Source organism: Cupressus sempervirens, chromosome 3, assembly GCF_028749045.1.
Source record: "Cupressus sempervirens isolate cs-2001-9-10 chromosome 3, ASM2874904v1, whole genome shotgun sequence".
Taxonomy (NCBI): Eukaryota; Viridiplantae; Streptophyta; class Pinopsida; order Cupressales; family Cupressaceae; genus Cupressus; species Cupressus sempervirens.
The window spans coordinates 740768055-740782980 of record NC_143120.1 but is presented as its reverse complement, the minus strand read 5'-3'; the positions used below and the strand labels follow the sequence as shown (position 1 = coordinate 740782980).

Genomic DNA, 14926 nt, shown 5'->3' with positions numbered 1-14926 from the left:
GAGTCCTAGGACCCCTAGGGACATATTATAATTATATATATGGGTCGAAAGGGTTCATAGGAAAACTTGTGACCTTTTTTGACATATTTCATTACAACATATGTCTCTATAGGTCCTAAAACCCATAGGGACATATTATAATTATTTATATGGATCAAAAGAAGTCATAAGATAACCTTATGACCCCTTTCGACATGTTTCATGACAACATATGTATCTAGGAGTCTCAAGTCTCCTAGGGACATATTATAAGCATTTATATGGGTCGAAAGGGACCCTTTCGACAGATTTCATGACAACATGTCTCTAGGGGTCTCAGGACCCCTAGAGACATATTAGAATTATTTATATGGGTTGAAAGGGGTCATAGGATAACCAACAACCCATTCGACATATTTCATGAAAACATATGTCTCTAGGGATCATAGGACCCCTAAGGACATATCATAATCATTTCTATGATTTGAAAGGGGTCATAGTATAACCTATGACCCCTTTCAACACATTTCATTAAAACATATGTCTCTAGGCATTTTAGAACCCTTGGGTGCATATTATTATTATTTATATGGGTTCAAAGGAGTCATAGGATAACCTTATGACTTCTTTTGACATGTTCCATGACAACATATGTCTCTAGGTCTCCTAAGACTCTTAGGAATATATTATAATCATTTATATTGGTCAAAAGGGGCAATGAGATAACCTGTGACCCCTTTCGACACATTTCATTACAACATATCTTTTTAGGGGAACATGACCCCTATGGACATATTACAATCATTTATATAGATCAAAAGAGGTCATAGGAAAACCTATGACCCCTTTCGACACACTTTATAATAACATATGTCTCTAGGGGTCCTAGAACCCTTAAGGACATATTATAATCATTTATATGGGTCAAAAGAGGTCATGGGATAACCTATGACCCCTTTCAACACATTTCATGAGAACATATGTTTGTAGGGGTCCCAGGACCCTAAGAACATACTATAATCATTTATATGGATTGAAAGGGGTCATAGGATAACCTATAACCCTTTTCGACATATCTCATGACAACATATGTCTCTAGGGGTCCTAGGATCCCTAGAGACATTTTAAAAACGTTTATATGGGTTGAAAGGAGTTAGGATAACCTATGAACCCTTTCGATACATTTCATGGCAACATATGTCTCTAGGGGTCCCAGGACAACTAAGGACATATTAGACTCATTTATATGGGTCGAAAGGGGTCATAGGATAACCTATGTCCCCTTTCAACATATTTCATTACAGCATATGTCTCTAGGGGTCATAGGACCCCTAAGGACATATAATAATCATTTTTTTGGTTTAAAAGGGGTCATAGTATAACCTATGACCCCTTTTGACATATTTTATTACAGCATATGTCTGTAGGGGTCTTAGGACCTATAGAGACATATTATAATTGTTTATATGGGTTGAAAGCAGTCATAAGATAACCTTATAACCCCTTTCAAAATGTTTCATCACAACATATGTCCTGAAGGGTCTTAGGACTCTTAAGAACTTATTATAATCATTTATATAGGCCAAAATAGGTCATAGGATAACCTATGACCCCTTTCGACACATTTCATGACAACATATGTCTTTAGGGGTCCCAAGACCCTTACAGACATATTATAATTATTTATATGGGTTGAAAGGGTTCATAGGATAACCTATGACCCCTTTCCACATATTTCATTACAACATATGTCACTAAGGGTCCCAAGATCCTAAGGGACATATTATAATCATTTATATGGGTTAAAAGGTGTCATAGGATAACATATGATCCCTTGCGACACATTTTATTACATATCTTCAGGGGTCGTAGGACCCCTAGGGACATATTATAATCATTTATATGGGTCGAAATGGGCCATAGGATGTCCTATGACCCTTTCCAACACATTTCATTACAACATATGTCTCTAAGGTCCTAGGACCCCTAGGGACATATTATAATTGTTTATATGGGTCGAAAGGTGTCATAAGATAACTTATGACCCCTTTCGACACATTCCATTACAACATATGTCTCTGGAGGTCCTGGGACGCCTAAGAACATATTATAATTGTTTATATGGGTCAAAAGCGGTCATAGGATAACCTATGACCCCTTTTGATACATTTTATGGCAACATATGCCTGTAGGGGTCCTAGAACCCCTAGGGACATATTAGAATTGTTTATATGGGTCAAAAGAGGTCATAGAATAATCTATGACCCCTTTCGACATATTTCATGATAACATATGTCCATAGGAGTTCCAAGTCCCCTAGGGACATATTATAAATATTCATATGGGTTGAAAAGATTTGACACATTTCATAATAACATGTCCCTAAAGGTCTTAGGACCCTTAAGGGCATATTAGAATCATTTATATAGGTCGAAAAGGGTCATAGGATAACCTATGATCTCATTCAACATATTTCATTACAACATATGTCTCTAAGAATCATAGGACCCCTAAGAACATATTATAATCATTTCCATAGTTTGAAACGGGTCATAATATAACCTACATTTCATTACAACATATGTCTCTACGGGTCTTAGGACCCCTACGGACATATTATAATTGTTTATATGGGTCGAAAGGATTCATAAGATAACCTTATGACCCCTTTTGACATGTTTCATGACAACATATGTCCCTAGGTCTCCTACTACTCCTAGGTACATATTATAATCATTTCTAAGGGTCAAAAAGGGGTCATGGGATAACCGATAACCCCTTTCGACAAATTTCATTACAACATATGATTTTATTGGAACAAGACCCCTAGGGACATATTATAATCATTTATATGGGTCGAAAGGGGTCATAAGAAAACCTATGATCCGTTTCGACACATTTCATTACAACATATGTCTCTAGGGGTCCTGAGACCCCTAGGGACATATTATAATCATTTATATGGGTAAAAAAGGGTCATAAGATAACCTATGACCCCTTTCAACACATTTCATGACAACATATGTCTCTAAAGGCTACAGGACCCTAGGAACATATTATAATCATTTATATGGGTCCCCTTTCAACACATTTCATGACAACATATGTCTTTAGGGGTCCCAGAACCCCTAGGGACATATTAGAATTGTTTATATGGGTCGAAAGGGGTCATAGGATAACCTATGACCCCTTTCGACATATTTTATTACAACATGTCTCTAGGGGACACAAGACCCCTAAGCACATATAATAATCATTTATATGATTTCAAATAGTTTTTAACACATTTCATTACAACATATGTCTCTAAGCGTCCCAAGACCCCTAGGGACATATTAGAATCATTTATATGGGTCGAAAGGGGTCATAGGATAACCTTATGACCCCTTTCGATATGTTTCATAATGACATATGTCCCTAAGATTCTCAGGTCCCCTAAGGACATATTATAAATATTTATAACACATTTCATGATAATGTAAGGAAACTCAGGTGCGAAAATAGCTTCCTACACTAATCTCTTAAGGAAAGTATGGTGCAAATCTTTTTAAAAACTTTTCACTTACAGATTTGTAAACAACAACAATATTGCGGCCAACAATGCATACATAAAAATAGATAGAGAAAGAAACACATAACACAAAGATTTGCCAGTGGAAAAAAACCTTTCGGTAAAACAACCCCACCCCTCCAGAACCTGCACAATGTATTATCTTCAACAAAAGGTTACAATACACTTGTAGTGCAAGCTCAATAGTGACAATAGAAGACTCCAATAGCAACTCACAGTACCAACAATACACTCTCACGCATCACTACTCTTCATAACCCTAGAAAATGCTTATAACATGCGCTTCACTTTAGGGCTACTCCCAAAGATAAACTGTATTAGGGTTTTACCATTCTCTGAGAAAATAGGAACCCTAACCCCACTATTGGGGTAGAGTGTACAATACTCCAATTTATCAGTTGCCACATGTCTTCACCTATCATTTAATCTTCCTAACATAGCTCTTACGTGTCATAGGAATCTATCATAGCCGTTTTAGCCATGATCTCCTTACACACAATTCAAAATGTTGACACATCAACATTATTTGCAAGAAATACATTTTACAAAACAAATAATAAGAATAGGAATTATACAAGGTTGAGACACCTTATTCTTAATAGATAACATATGTCTCTAAGGGTCCTAAGACCCCTAGGGACATATTAGAATCATTTATATGGGTCGAAAGGGGTCATAGGTCATCCTATGACGCCATTCGACATATATCATTACAACATTTGCCTCTAGGGATCATATGACCCCTAGGGACATATTATAATCATTTCTATAGTTTGAAAGGGGTCATAGGATAACCTACAACCCCTTTCGACACATTTCATTACAATATATGTCTCTAGGGTTCTTAGAATCCCTGGTGACATATTATAATTGTTTATATGGGTCGAAAAGAGTCATAGGATAACCTTATGACCCCTTTCGATATGTTTCATGACAACACATGTCCCTAAGTCTCCTACGACTCCTACGTATATATAATAACCATTTATATGGGTTAAAAGGGATCATGGGATAACTGATGACTCTTTTTGACACATTTTATTACAACATATGTTTTAAAAGAAACAGGACCCCCAGGGACATATTATAATCATTTATATGGGTCAAAATGAGTCATAGGACAACCTATGACCTCTTTCGACACATTTCATTACAACATATGTCGTTAGGGGTCTACGGACCCCTAGGGACATATTATAATCATTTATATGGGTCAAAAGGGGTCATAAGATAATCTCTGACCACTTTTAACACATTTCATGACAACATATGTCTCTAAGGGTCCTAGGACCCCAGGAACATATTATAATTATTTATATGAGTCAAAAGGGGTCATAGGATAACTTTGACCCTTTTCGACACATCTCATAACACCATATGTATCTAGGGGTTCCAAGACCCTTAAGGACACATTAGAATCATTTATATGAATCGAAAGAGGTCATAGGATAACCTATGAACCCTTTCGATACATTTCATTACAAACACATGTCTCTAGGGGTCCCAGGACACCTATGGACATATTATATCATTTATAAAGGTTAAAAGGGGTCATAGGATAACCTATGACTCTTTTCGACATATTTCATTACAACATATGTCTCTAGGGGTCATAGGACCCATAGAGACATATTATAATATTTTTTGGGTTTGAAAAAGGTCATAGTATAACCTATAACCCATTTTGACACGTTTCATTACAACATATGTCGATAGGAGTCTTAGGACCCTTAGGGACATTATAATCATTTATATGGGTTGAAAGCAGTCATAGGATGACCTTATGATCCCTTTCGACATTTTTCATGACAACATATGTGCCAAGGAGTCCTAAGACTCCTAAGAACTTATTATAATCAGTTATATGGGTTGAAATAGGTGATAAGATAACCTATGACCCGTTTCAACACATTTCATGACAACATATGTCTCTAGGGGTCCGAAGACCCATAAGGACATATTAGAATCATTTATATGGGTTGAAAGAGTTCATAGGATAACTTATGACCACTTTCGGCATATTTCATTACAACATATTAGGGACATATTATAATCATTTATATGAATTAAAAGACGTCATAGGATAATCTATGATCCCTTTCGACACATTTCATTACAACATATGTTTCCATGAGTCATAGGACCACTAGGGACATATTATAATCATTTATATGAGTCGAAATGGGCCATAAGATGTCCTATGACCCCTTTTGACACATTTTATTACAACATATGCCTCTAGGGGTCCTAAGACCCGTAGGAACATATTATAATTGTTTATATAGGTCAAAAGGTGTCATAAGATAACTTATGACCTCTTTTGACACATTTCATTGCAACATATGTCTCTAGGGGTCCTAGGACCCCTACAAACATATCATAATCATTTATATGAGTCAAATAGACGCATTTAATGACAACATATGTCTCTAGGAGTCGCAAGACCCCTAGAGACATATTAGAATTCTTTATATAGGTTGAAATGGGTCGTAGGATAACCTATGACCCATTTCGACACATTTCATTACAACATATGTCTCTAAGGGACATAAGATCCCAAGGGACATAGCTTTGAAAGGGATCATACTATAACCTATGACCCCTTTCGACGCATCTCACTACAACATGTCTCTAGGGACCCCAGGACCCCTAGGGACATATTAGAATCGTTTATATGAGTCGAAAGGGGTCGTACAATAACCTATGACCTCTTTTGACACATTTTATAACAACATATGTCTCTATGGGTTCCAAGACCCCTAGGGACATATTAGAATCATTTATATGGGTCAAAAGGGGTCATAAGGTAACGTATGACACTTTTCGACATATTTCATTACAACATATGTCTATAGGGGACATAAGACCTTTAGGGACATATTATAAGCATTTTTATGGTTTGAAAGGGTTTATAATATAATCTAAAGCCCCTTTAAACACATTTCATGACAATTTATGTCTCTAAGGATTCCAGGACCCCTAAGGACATATTAGAATCATTTATATGGGTTGAAATGAGTCATAGGATAACCTATGACCCCTTTTGACCAATTTCATTACAACATGTCTCCAGGGGTCCTAAGACCCCTAGGGACATATTATAATCATTTATATGGGTTGAAAGGGGTCATAGGATAACCTATGACCCCTTTCGACACATTTCATTACAACATATGTCTCTAGGGGTCATATGACTCTTAGGGATATATTATAATCATTTATTTGGGTCGAAATAGGCCATTGAATGTCCTATAAACCCTTTTGACACATTTCATTACAACATATGTCTTTAGGCATCTTAGGACCCCTAAGGACATATTATAATTGTTTGTATAGGTTGAAAGACGTCATAGGATAATTTATGACCACTTTCGACATATTTCATTACAAAATATGTCTCTAGGCATCCTAGGACCCCTAGGGAGATATTATGATTATTTATATGAGTTCAAAGGGGTTATAGGATATCTTATGACTCATTTCGACACGTTTCAGGACAACACGTCTCTAGGGGTCCCAAGAACCCTATGGACATATTAAAATCATTTATATGGTTCGAAAGGGGTAATAGGATAACCTATGACCTCTTCTAACATATTTCATTACAACATGTCTCTAGGGAACATAGGACCCCTAGGGGCATACTATAATCATTTATATAGTTTGAAAGGCATCATAGTATAACCTATAACATCTTTCAACACATTTCATTACAACATGTCTCTACGGGTCCCAGGACTCCTAAGGACATATTAGATTCTTTTATATGGGTCGAAAATGGTCATAATTTTCAACACATTTCGTTGCAACATATGCGTCTAGAGGTCCCAATACCCCTAGGGACCCCCTAGGACATATTATAATCATTTATATGGGTTAAAAGGGCTCATAGAATAACCTATGACCCCTTTCAACACATTTCATGACAATATATGTCATTGGGGGTCCTAGGACCTTTAGAGACTTATTATAATCATTTATATGGGTCAAAAAATTTCATAGGATAACCTATGACCCCTTTCGACACATTTCATGACAACATATGTCTCTAGGGGTCCTGGGACCCCTAGGGACATATTAGAATCATTTATATGCATCGAAAGGAGTCCTAAGATAATCAATGACCCATTTTGACACATTTTGCTACAACATATGTCTTGAGGTGTCATAAGAGCCCTAGGGACATATTATAATCATTTATATGGGTCGAAATGGGCCATAGGATGTGTTGTGAGCCCTTTTGACACATTTCGTTAGAACATGTCTTTAGGGTTCCTGTGATCCTTAGGGACATATTATAATTGTTTATAAGGGTTGAAAGTTGTCATAGGATAACTTATGACCCCTTTTGACACATTTAGTTACAACATGTCTTTAGGGGTCTTAGGACCCCTAAGGACATATTATAATCATTTATATGGGTTGAAAAGGGTCATAGGATAACCTATGACCACTTTTAATACATTTTATGACAACATGTCTCTAGCGGTCCCAAGACCCTTAGGGACATTTTAAAATCATTTATATGAGCGGAAAGGGGTCATAGGATAACCTATTCCATGACCACTTTCAACATATTTCATTACAACATATGTCTCTGAAGGACATAGGACCCCTATGGACATATTATAATCATTTTTTTGATTTGAAAGTAGTCGTAGTATAACCTATAACCCCTTTCGACACATTTCATGACAACATATCTTTAGGGATATTATAATTGTTTATATGAGTTGAAAGGGGTCATATGATAACCTATGACCCCTTTCAACACATTTCATTACAACATATGTCTATAGGGGTCCTAAGACCCATAGGGACATATTATAATTATTTATATGGGTTAAAAGGGGTCATAGGATAACGTATGAACCCTTTTGACACATTTCATTGCAACATATGTCTCTAGGGGACGTAAGACCCCTAAGGACATATTATAATCATTTATATGGGTCGAAATGGGCCATAAAATGTCCTATGACCCCTTTCAACACATTTCATTACAACATATGTCTATAGGTGTCTTGGGACCCCTAGGGATATATTATAGTTATTTATATGGGTTAAAAGGGGTCATAGGATAACTTATAATCCCTTTGGACACATTTCATTACAAAATATGTCTCTAGGGGTCCTCGGACCCCTATGGACATATTATAGTTATTTATATGGGTTGAAAGGGATCATAGGATAACCTATGACCCCTTTCGACACATTTCATGACAAAACAGGTCTCTAGGGATCCCAGAACCCCTAGAGACATATTAGAATCATTTATATGGGTTGAAAGGGGTAATAGGATAACCTATGACTCATTTTCACATATTTTATTACAACATATGTCTATAGGGGTCATAGGACTTCTAGAGACATATTATAATCATTTATATGGTTTAAAAGGGGTCATAGTATAACCTATGACCACTTTCGACACATTTCATTACAACTTATGTCAGTAGGGATCTTAGGACCTATAGGGACATATTATAATCATTTATATGGGTTGAAAGGGGTCATAGGATAACCTATGAACCCTTTTGACACATTTCATTACAACATATGTCTCCAGGAGATGTACGACCCCTAAGGACATATTATAATCATTTATATGAGTTGAAATGGGCCATAAGATGTCCTATGACCCCATTCAACATATTTCATTACAACATATGTCTATAGGTGTCATAGGACCCCTAGGGATATATTATAGTTATTTATATGGGTTAAAAGGGGTCATAAGATAACTTATAACCCCTTTCGACACATTTCATTACAACATGTCTCTTGGGGTCCTAGGACCCCTAGAGACATATTATAATCATTTATATGGGTCGAAAGCAGTCATATGATAACCTTATGACCCCTTTTGACATGTTTCATGACAACATATGTCCCTAAGAGTCCTAAGACTCTTAGGAACATATTATAATCATTTATATGGGCCGAAAGGGGTCATGGGATAATCGATGACCCCTTTTGACACATTTCATTATAACATATGTTTATAGGGGTCCCAAGACCCCTAGGGACATATTATAATCATTTATATGGGTTGAAAGGGGTCATAGAAAATCCTATGACCCCTTTCAACACATATCATTACAACATATGTCTCTAGGGGTCCTAGGACCCCTAGGGATATATTATAATCATTTATATGGATCAAAAGGAGTCATAGGTTATCCTATGACCTTTTTCGACACATGTCATGACAACATATGTCTTTAGGGGTCACAAGACCTTAGAAACATATTATAATCATTTATGTGGGTCAAATGGGGTCAAATAGGAAAACTATCTAACGTAATTTATTTATTTACCTTTTGAAGGACGCATGCCAAAACTTTTGTTATTTTATCTGGAAACATTTTCAAAGAACTCATGGAGAATTAGACTCAGATTTTGATTTACATTGTTTAATATTTCCCTTCAATAAAAATGGAAAACTAGTCAGAGTTTCCATGGGTGATCCTTGAAACCTCTTTCTTTCTTAACCACTATTCTTCCTCCTTTCGATTAGACACTAATTATTTCAACTGAAATTAGAAATGTCATATCATTCCGTTGAAAATACAGAGTTAAGAGATGAATTTTTTTGGACTCTAGTCCTTTCCAAGTTAATATGATTTACATTAAAATCACAAGATCGTAAAATATTATCTCTACTCTTAGTAAACATAAACATAACCTCTAATATTTATGGAAATAGTTACAACACCATAAGAACTAGTACAATTAAGAACGTCCTATAACTTAACCTATTTTAGTCTTTATTCGGATCCTGCCTTCACAAGACTCGGTACCAAATTCAGTAATGATCTGAACTAAGAGGCACATTTCCAATATCCAACAACAACACTTATCATTGTTCTAGTATAATTTTCAGTTTGAAATCTAAACTACAGCTGATATTTTCATAATACGATGATTTTTCTCAGCAACAACCAACTTCAAATACAATGAGATATTTTTCATAAATTCTAACTGATAGTCCTTTACATTTCAGAGGATGTAACACACAACACCATGAATCATAAGGAAAGAAAGTGTGGAAATGTAATCAATTATTGCATGGCCCGTTAATTAAACATTGAGGTTTGTTTCCATACTACGGTTGCCATCTTTATTATGTTTAAAATTTTAAGAAGGTTTCCTCTATCAATTCTATGGAATGAACACAAAAGCCTTCTTCAATAAAGATTGATGATTTTATTTACTAAATTTCCATTTTCTGAATCTTGATAAGTTAGCAGTGCGGCCATTTTAAAATACCAGCGGATTCAGTGATAGTTCAATAAAGGAGAGGATGGAAGAGAGATTAAATAAGTAGAGAATCAACGCTCAACGCTCCAGGTTAACGTTCAATGCTTTCTTATGTTAGCAACTTATTTATGAGATCTTTTACTCTTCTTTAGTTCCACTACAAAGAAAATGTATTTCTAAACCCAAGCTGTAGTTTCTACTTTGGTCAAAAGTCAAAATTTATAGTAGTAAAATGTTCTATATAAAGTCAATCTGGAATGGACAAACTTAGAGTGCTAAGTTTTTACACAGATAAGATGGTTACAAGTAATAATGATATCTTTATAAGAGATATGACAAAAGATTTCCTTACTTGGACCTTGTTGGCTATCAAAATTTTGTGATATTGCTTTGTTAATGCATGTTTCCTAATCATGAGGTAGATTTCTTATTTTTAAATGTCCAACACTCTGTATTTACTTATCAAAATTTCTTCTTCGTCCATGAGGAATGCTATTGTATACAATCTCATTATCAAAGCATGCTTATTAGTAATCTAAGAGAACTTCATTAGGAACTTAAATATCTTTTGCTCTGACTCTTGTGTACGACATGTGAATATGTCTAAATATTGTATTTTAAAGTTCTATTAGTTTTGAAAGATAATTATTGCACATTCTTCATGATGCCTCATAGTACCATGTTATGTCAGGAGGGTGTTGCTTCTAGCATTCATGAAGAAATAAATATTATTAAATTTTCTCTTGCACTCTTTATACAAATTTAGAATACTAATAACTTGAATTTTTTTTTTTGTATTTTAGGTTTCATAGTTCCATTTTGGATAATCGTAGTTAAGATCTCACTGAGTAAATTGAATGAAATTGGTTCACACTATCAGATCATATGCATGGAACTAACGTGAAATAGCTAGATTTTCAATAAAAAGAGGTAATTGTAAGACTATTATGTAGTAAAGATGCAAATCGGGATGGAACCTGAGACATGCTTAGTTTATTATTTGAAACTTAAGACAACCTAACTTACCTCCTAGATCAGTTAAAAATATCTTTATAATCTTCAAATTTTTATTGATCGATCACCAAATATCATTGGCAAAGATGAACGCTTCTACAAGTAATGTATATTCTTCATATTCAAAAGAAGACAAAAATTGAATACAAAACCCATTTAATTCTATCGTCCTTATCCCATAGACTTTGGAGAGTTCTGTATCGTGGCTTCTTTTTATAGTTTTCAATTTGTTCTCTATTTGTTTTAAATTATTATACCTTGCTTGAGTACACTTTCATTCACATATAAAAAGCTCACTAGTTTCAATCTTACTAATTTTGTAGGTAAACAGGGAATTTGATTTTTTTCATTTACAAATGCCAATACTAATCGCAACCAAAAGAAATTAGACAGATATATTAAATGTGATACTTTGTCAGTCTTAAATGATCCATTAAAAAGCATTAATTTTTTTATTTTATTTTTAAAAAGCAGTGTATCTTACAAATTTTAAGCTATGCATCATAGAAGATATATGAAATAATATTTTTTACCCTATTCCTGATTTCTCTTTTTCATTGTCACGGGTTTATTTCATTTTGAAACAAATCTAACTTGCATTTGATAGCATTTTTAATCTACAGTAGCTTCATGCAACAATCTATTTTTTGCAATGATTTTATAATTTCCTAAAAGATATACGAATAATATTTTTTACCCTATTCCTAATTGCTCGGTTTAGCTCACTTCGAACTAAACCTAACTTGAATTTGATAACAGAAATCAAATTTGTGATTCGCTTGCATATATATAAAATCGATTGAAAATTTTAGTCTTTATTTAGTTTATCAAATCTTCACTTTCTATTGTTGTTCATAATTTAACACAATGCTAATTGTGATATAAATCTTTCTTGTCATTTGTATAAATAGATATAAATAATTTTTTCCTCTCCACGTGACATTCTGGTTTTAATGAAGAATAATTTTGGACACCTGAATAATAATGAGAAGATAGCGGAGGAGCTGAGCAATGACCTTAAAAAGATCGTATTACCCACTTTCCATGGTTTCGATGGTAAGGATGATGCTGAGAAATTAATCATCTTCATGGTAAAGTACTTTCGTGTTCATCACCTTTCGGCATAGTCTAGGGCTTTATGGGTTGCATTTCAGCTGATTGGTGAACCAACTATGTGGTGGAACAGCCACAATTAAGGGCCGAGAGGAAGTTGTGACCAGGACAAATATCTTGGGAATACTTTTTTATCTCTTTTCATGAAGCGATTGTTGCATCTGTTATTTTATGAGACAGACGTAGCTGAGTTTCAAAACTTGATTAAAGGGGTCATGGCAGTGAACAAATATCAGGAGCGATTTTGTTATTTGTGAAATATGTTCCATAGTATTTGTAGGATGAGCATTTTAGAATGGATATTATAAGTTTGTATTGGGATTACATCCCCAGACTGGATCTGTGGTCAAGATGCATGAACCAGAAACCATAGAATTCTTTTCACACAGAAAGATGTTCCTTTAGGAAAATAAACTTCTGCTGAGAATGCAACGAGCAGCTCTAAAGAGAGAATTTTTATTAAATGGTACGAAAATAGTATTCCTATGTGGTCTACCTTTCCTTTGTTTTATTTTTATCGAATCGATCACAAAAAATTAAGCTCAAGAAGCTTAGGCGAACATCTTCTGAATGTAGTCCACGAGCTCCTGGGTGATGCGGAAGGCCTTGCTCAATACGGAATCGGGGAGAGGGGGATTCGCCGCAAACAGAGAATTAGCAATTGTCTGGGTTCCCGGGAGCTGGCTGCTCAAAGCAGAGATGGCGACCGCATTCTCTTTCCCCACATTCTGCTGGAAATGCACGAGCGCCTTGGGGAAGACGAACACGTCTCCCTTCTCCAACGTCTTGCTGAAGAAGGTGTTGTTGGTGTCAATAAACCCTACAAAGAGCTCGCCTTCCGCTAGAAAGAGAACCTCGGTGGCTCTGGGGTGGGTGTGAGGAGGATTAATTCCACCCACTGCGTAGTCGATGCGGACCAGAGATATTCCCAACGTGTTCAGCCCCGGTATCTGCATTACGTTGGCAGGGGTCACGATGGAGCCCACTGCGTTGTCGGTGTTCCCCGCCTGCCCAAGCCCCCCGAAGAAGAAGTCCTCTGCTGATACTGCCATTGCCTCCTTGCACACGAACCCGTTCACCAACACTGTGAAAAACAATCATATAATCAGTACCTAGATTTCTAACGAGCACATGCAATCATATAATCAGTACCTAGATCTCTTATTATCTATAATGTTATTCTCTGCTCACCTTTGCTTCCGTTGTCTGCAACGCAGAAATCCTGCAATGGATCGGAATCCGCTGCCACGACGCCTTTGCCGAAACAACATATCAACAGAACAAGCCCCAGCGTGAGGTAAATCATCCTGCTACCCATTATGACAGGAACGCAGAGAGACTGATGTGAATAAACAGCTCAGGATGTGGATAATTGAATTGAGTACTATTGCAAGCCCATTTGCATGCTTTATATACTCGAAACGTTAACTGCTCCTCAAGGACTCATTCATTCTTACCTGACGATCAACCCACCTGCTACCGCGGATATACTCTTATCATTCTTTTATTATGGTTGAAATCTTCTACGTTGAGGTTCCTGAAAGCCAATATTATGTATGCTATTGCTCCCTCGTAGAATTGGTAAACTAGGGAAATTGAATGATGTATTTCAAACACAGATGACTACTTCGCAAGGGTTCATTCATCTTGACTCCGTCTATTTTACCCCGTTCTTCCAATATGATGACGTACTTCCACAGGGATTTCCAACGTAAGCCCTACTGCATGCGGTTACCTCCACATTAATTTAATAAGACCTAATAACTAAATTGAAAATCACAAACAACTACTGCATCGATTTAAAGATATCTAATGGATGATATTAGTTATTTACATAATAATTAATTATGTATTAATGTTTAATATCAGATCAGAAACAACCACTCCATTTACAAATATATTATTTATATAATAATTAATTAGATATTCATTTTTACATTTTAATTAAAATAAATATGATTTTTATATTAGTTCTTAAAAATAAAG

The 14926-nt window shown here is 35.5% G+C and overlaps 1 protein-coding gene across 1 annotated transcript; it reads right to left on the bottom strand.

The window, feature by feature from the left end:
• Positions 1 to 13491: 13491 nt before the first annotated feature.
• LOC149568946 (putative germin-like protein 2-3) lies at positions 13492 to 14258 on the bottom strand. Its single transcript, XM_089817655.1, has 2 exons — positions 14132 to 14258; positions 13492 to 14024 (listed from the first exon to the last, which is right to left on the bottom strand). Exons 1-2 carry the CDS (start codon positions 14256 to 14258, stop codon positions 13492 to 13494), a joined length of 660 nt encoding a protein of 219 aa, XP_089673781.1.
• Positions 14259 to 14926: the final 668 nt, after the last annotated feature.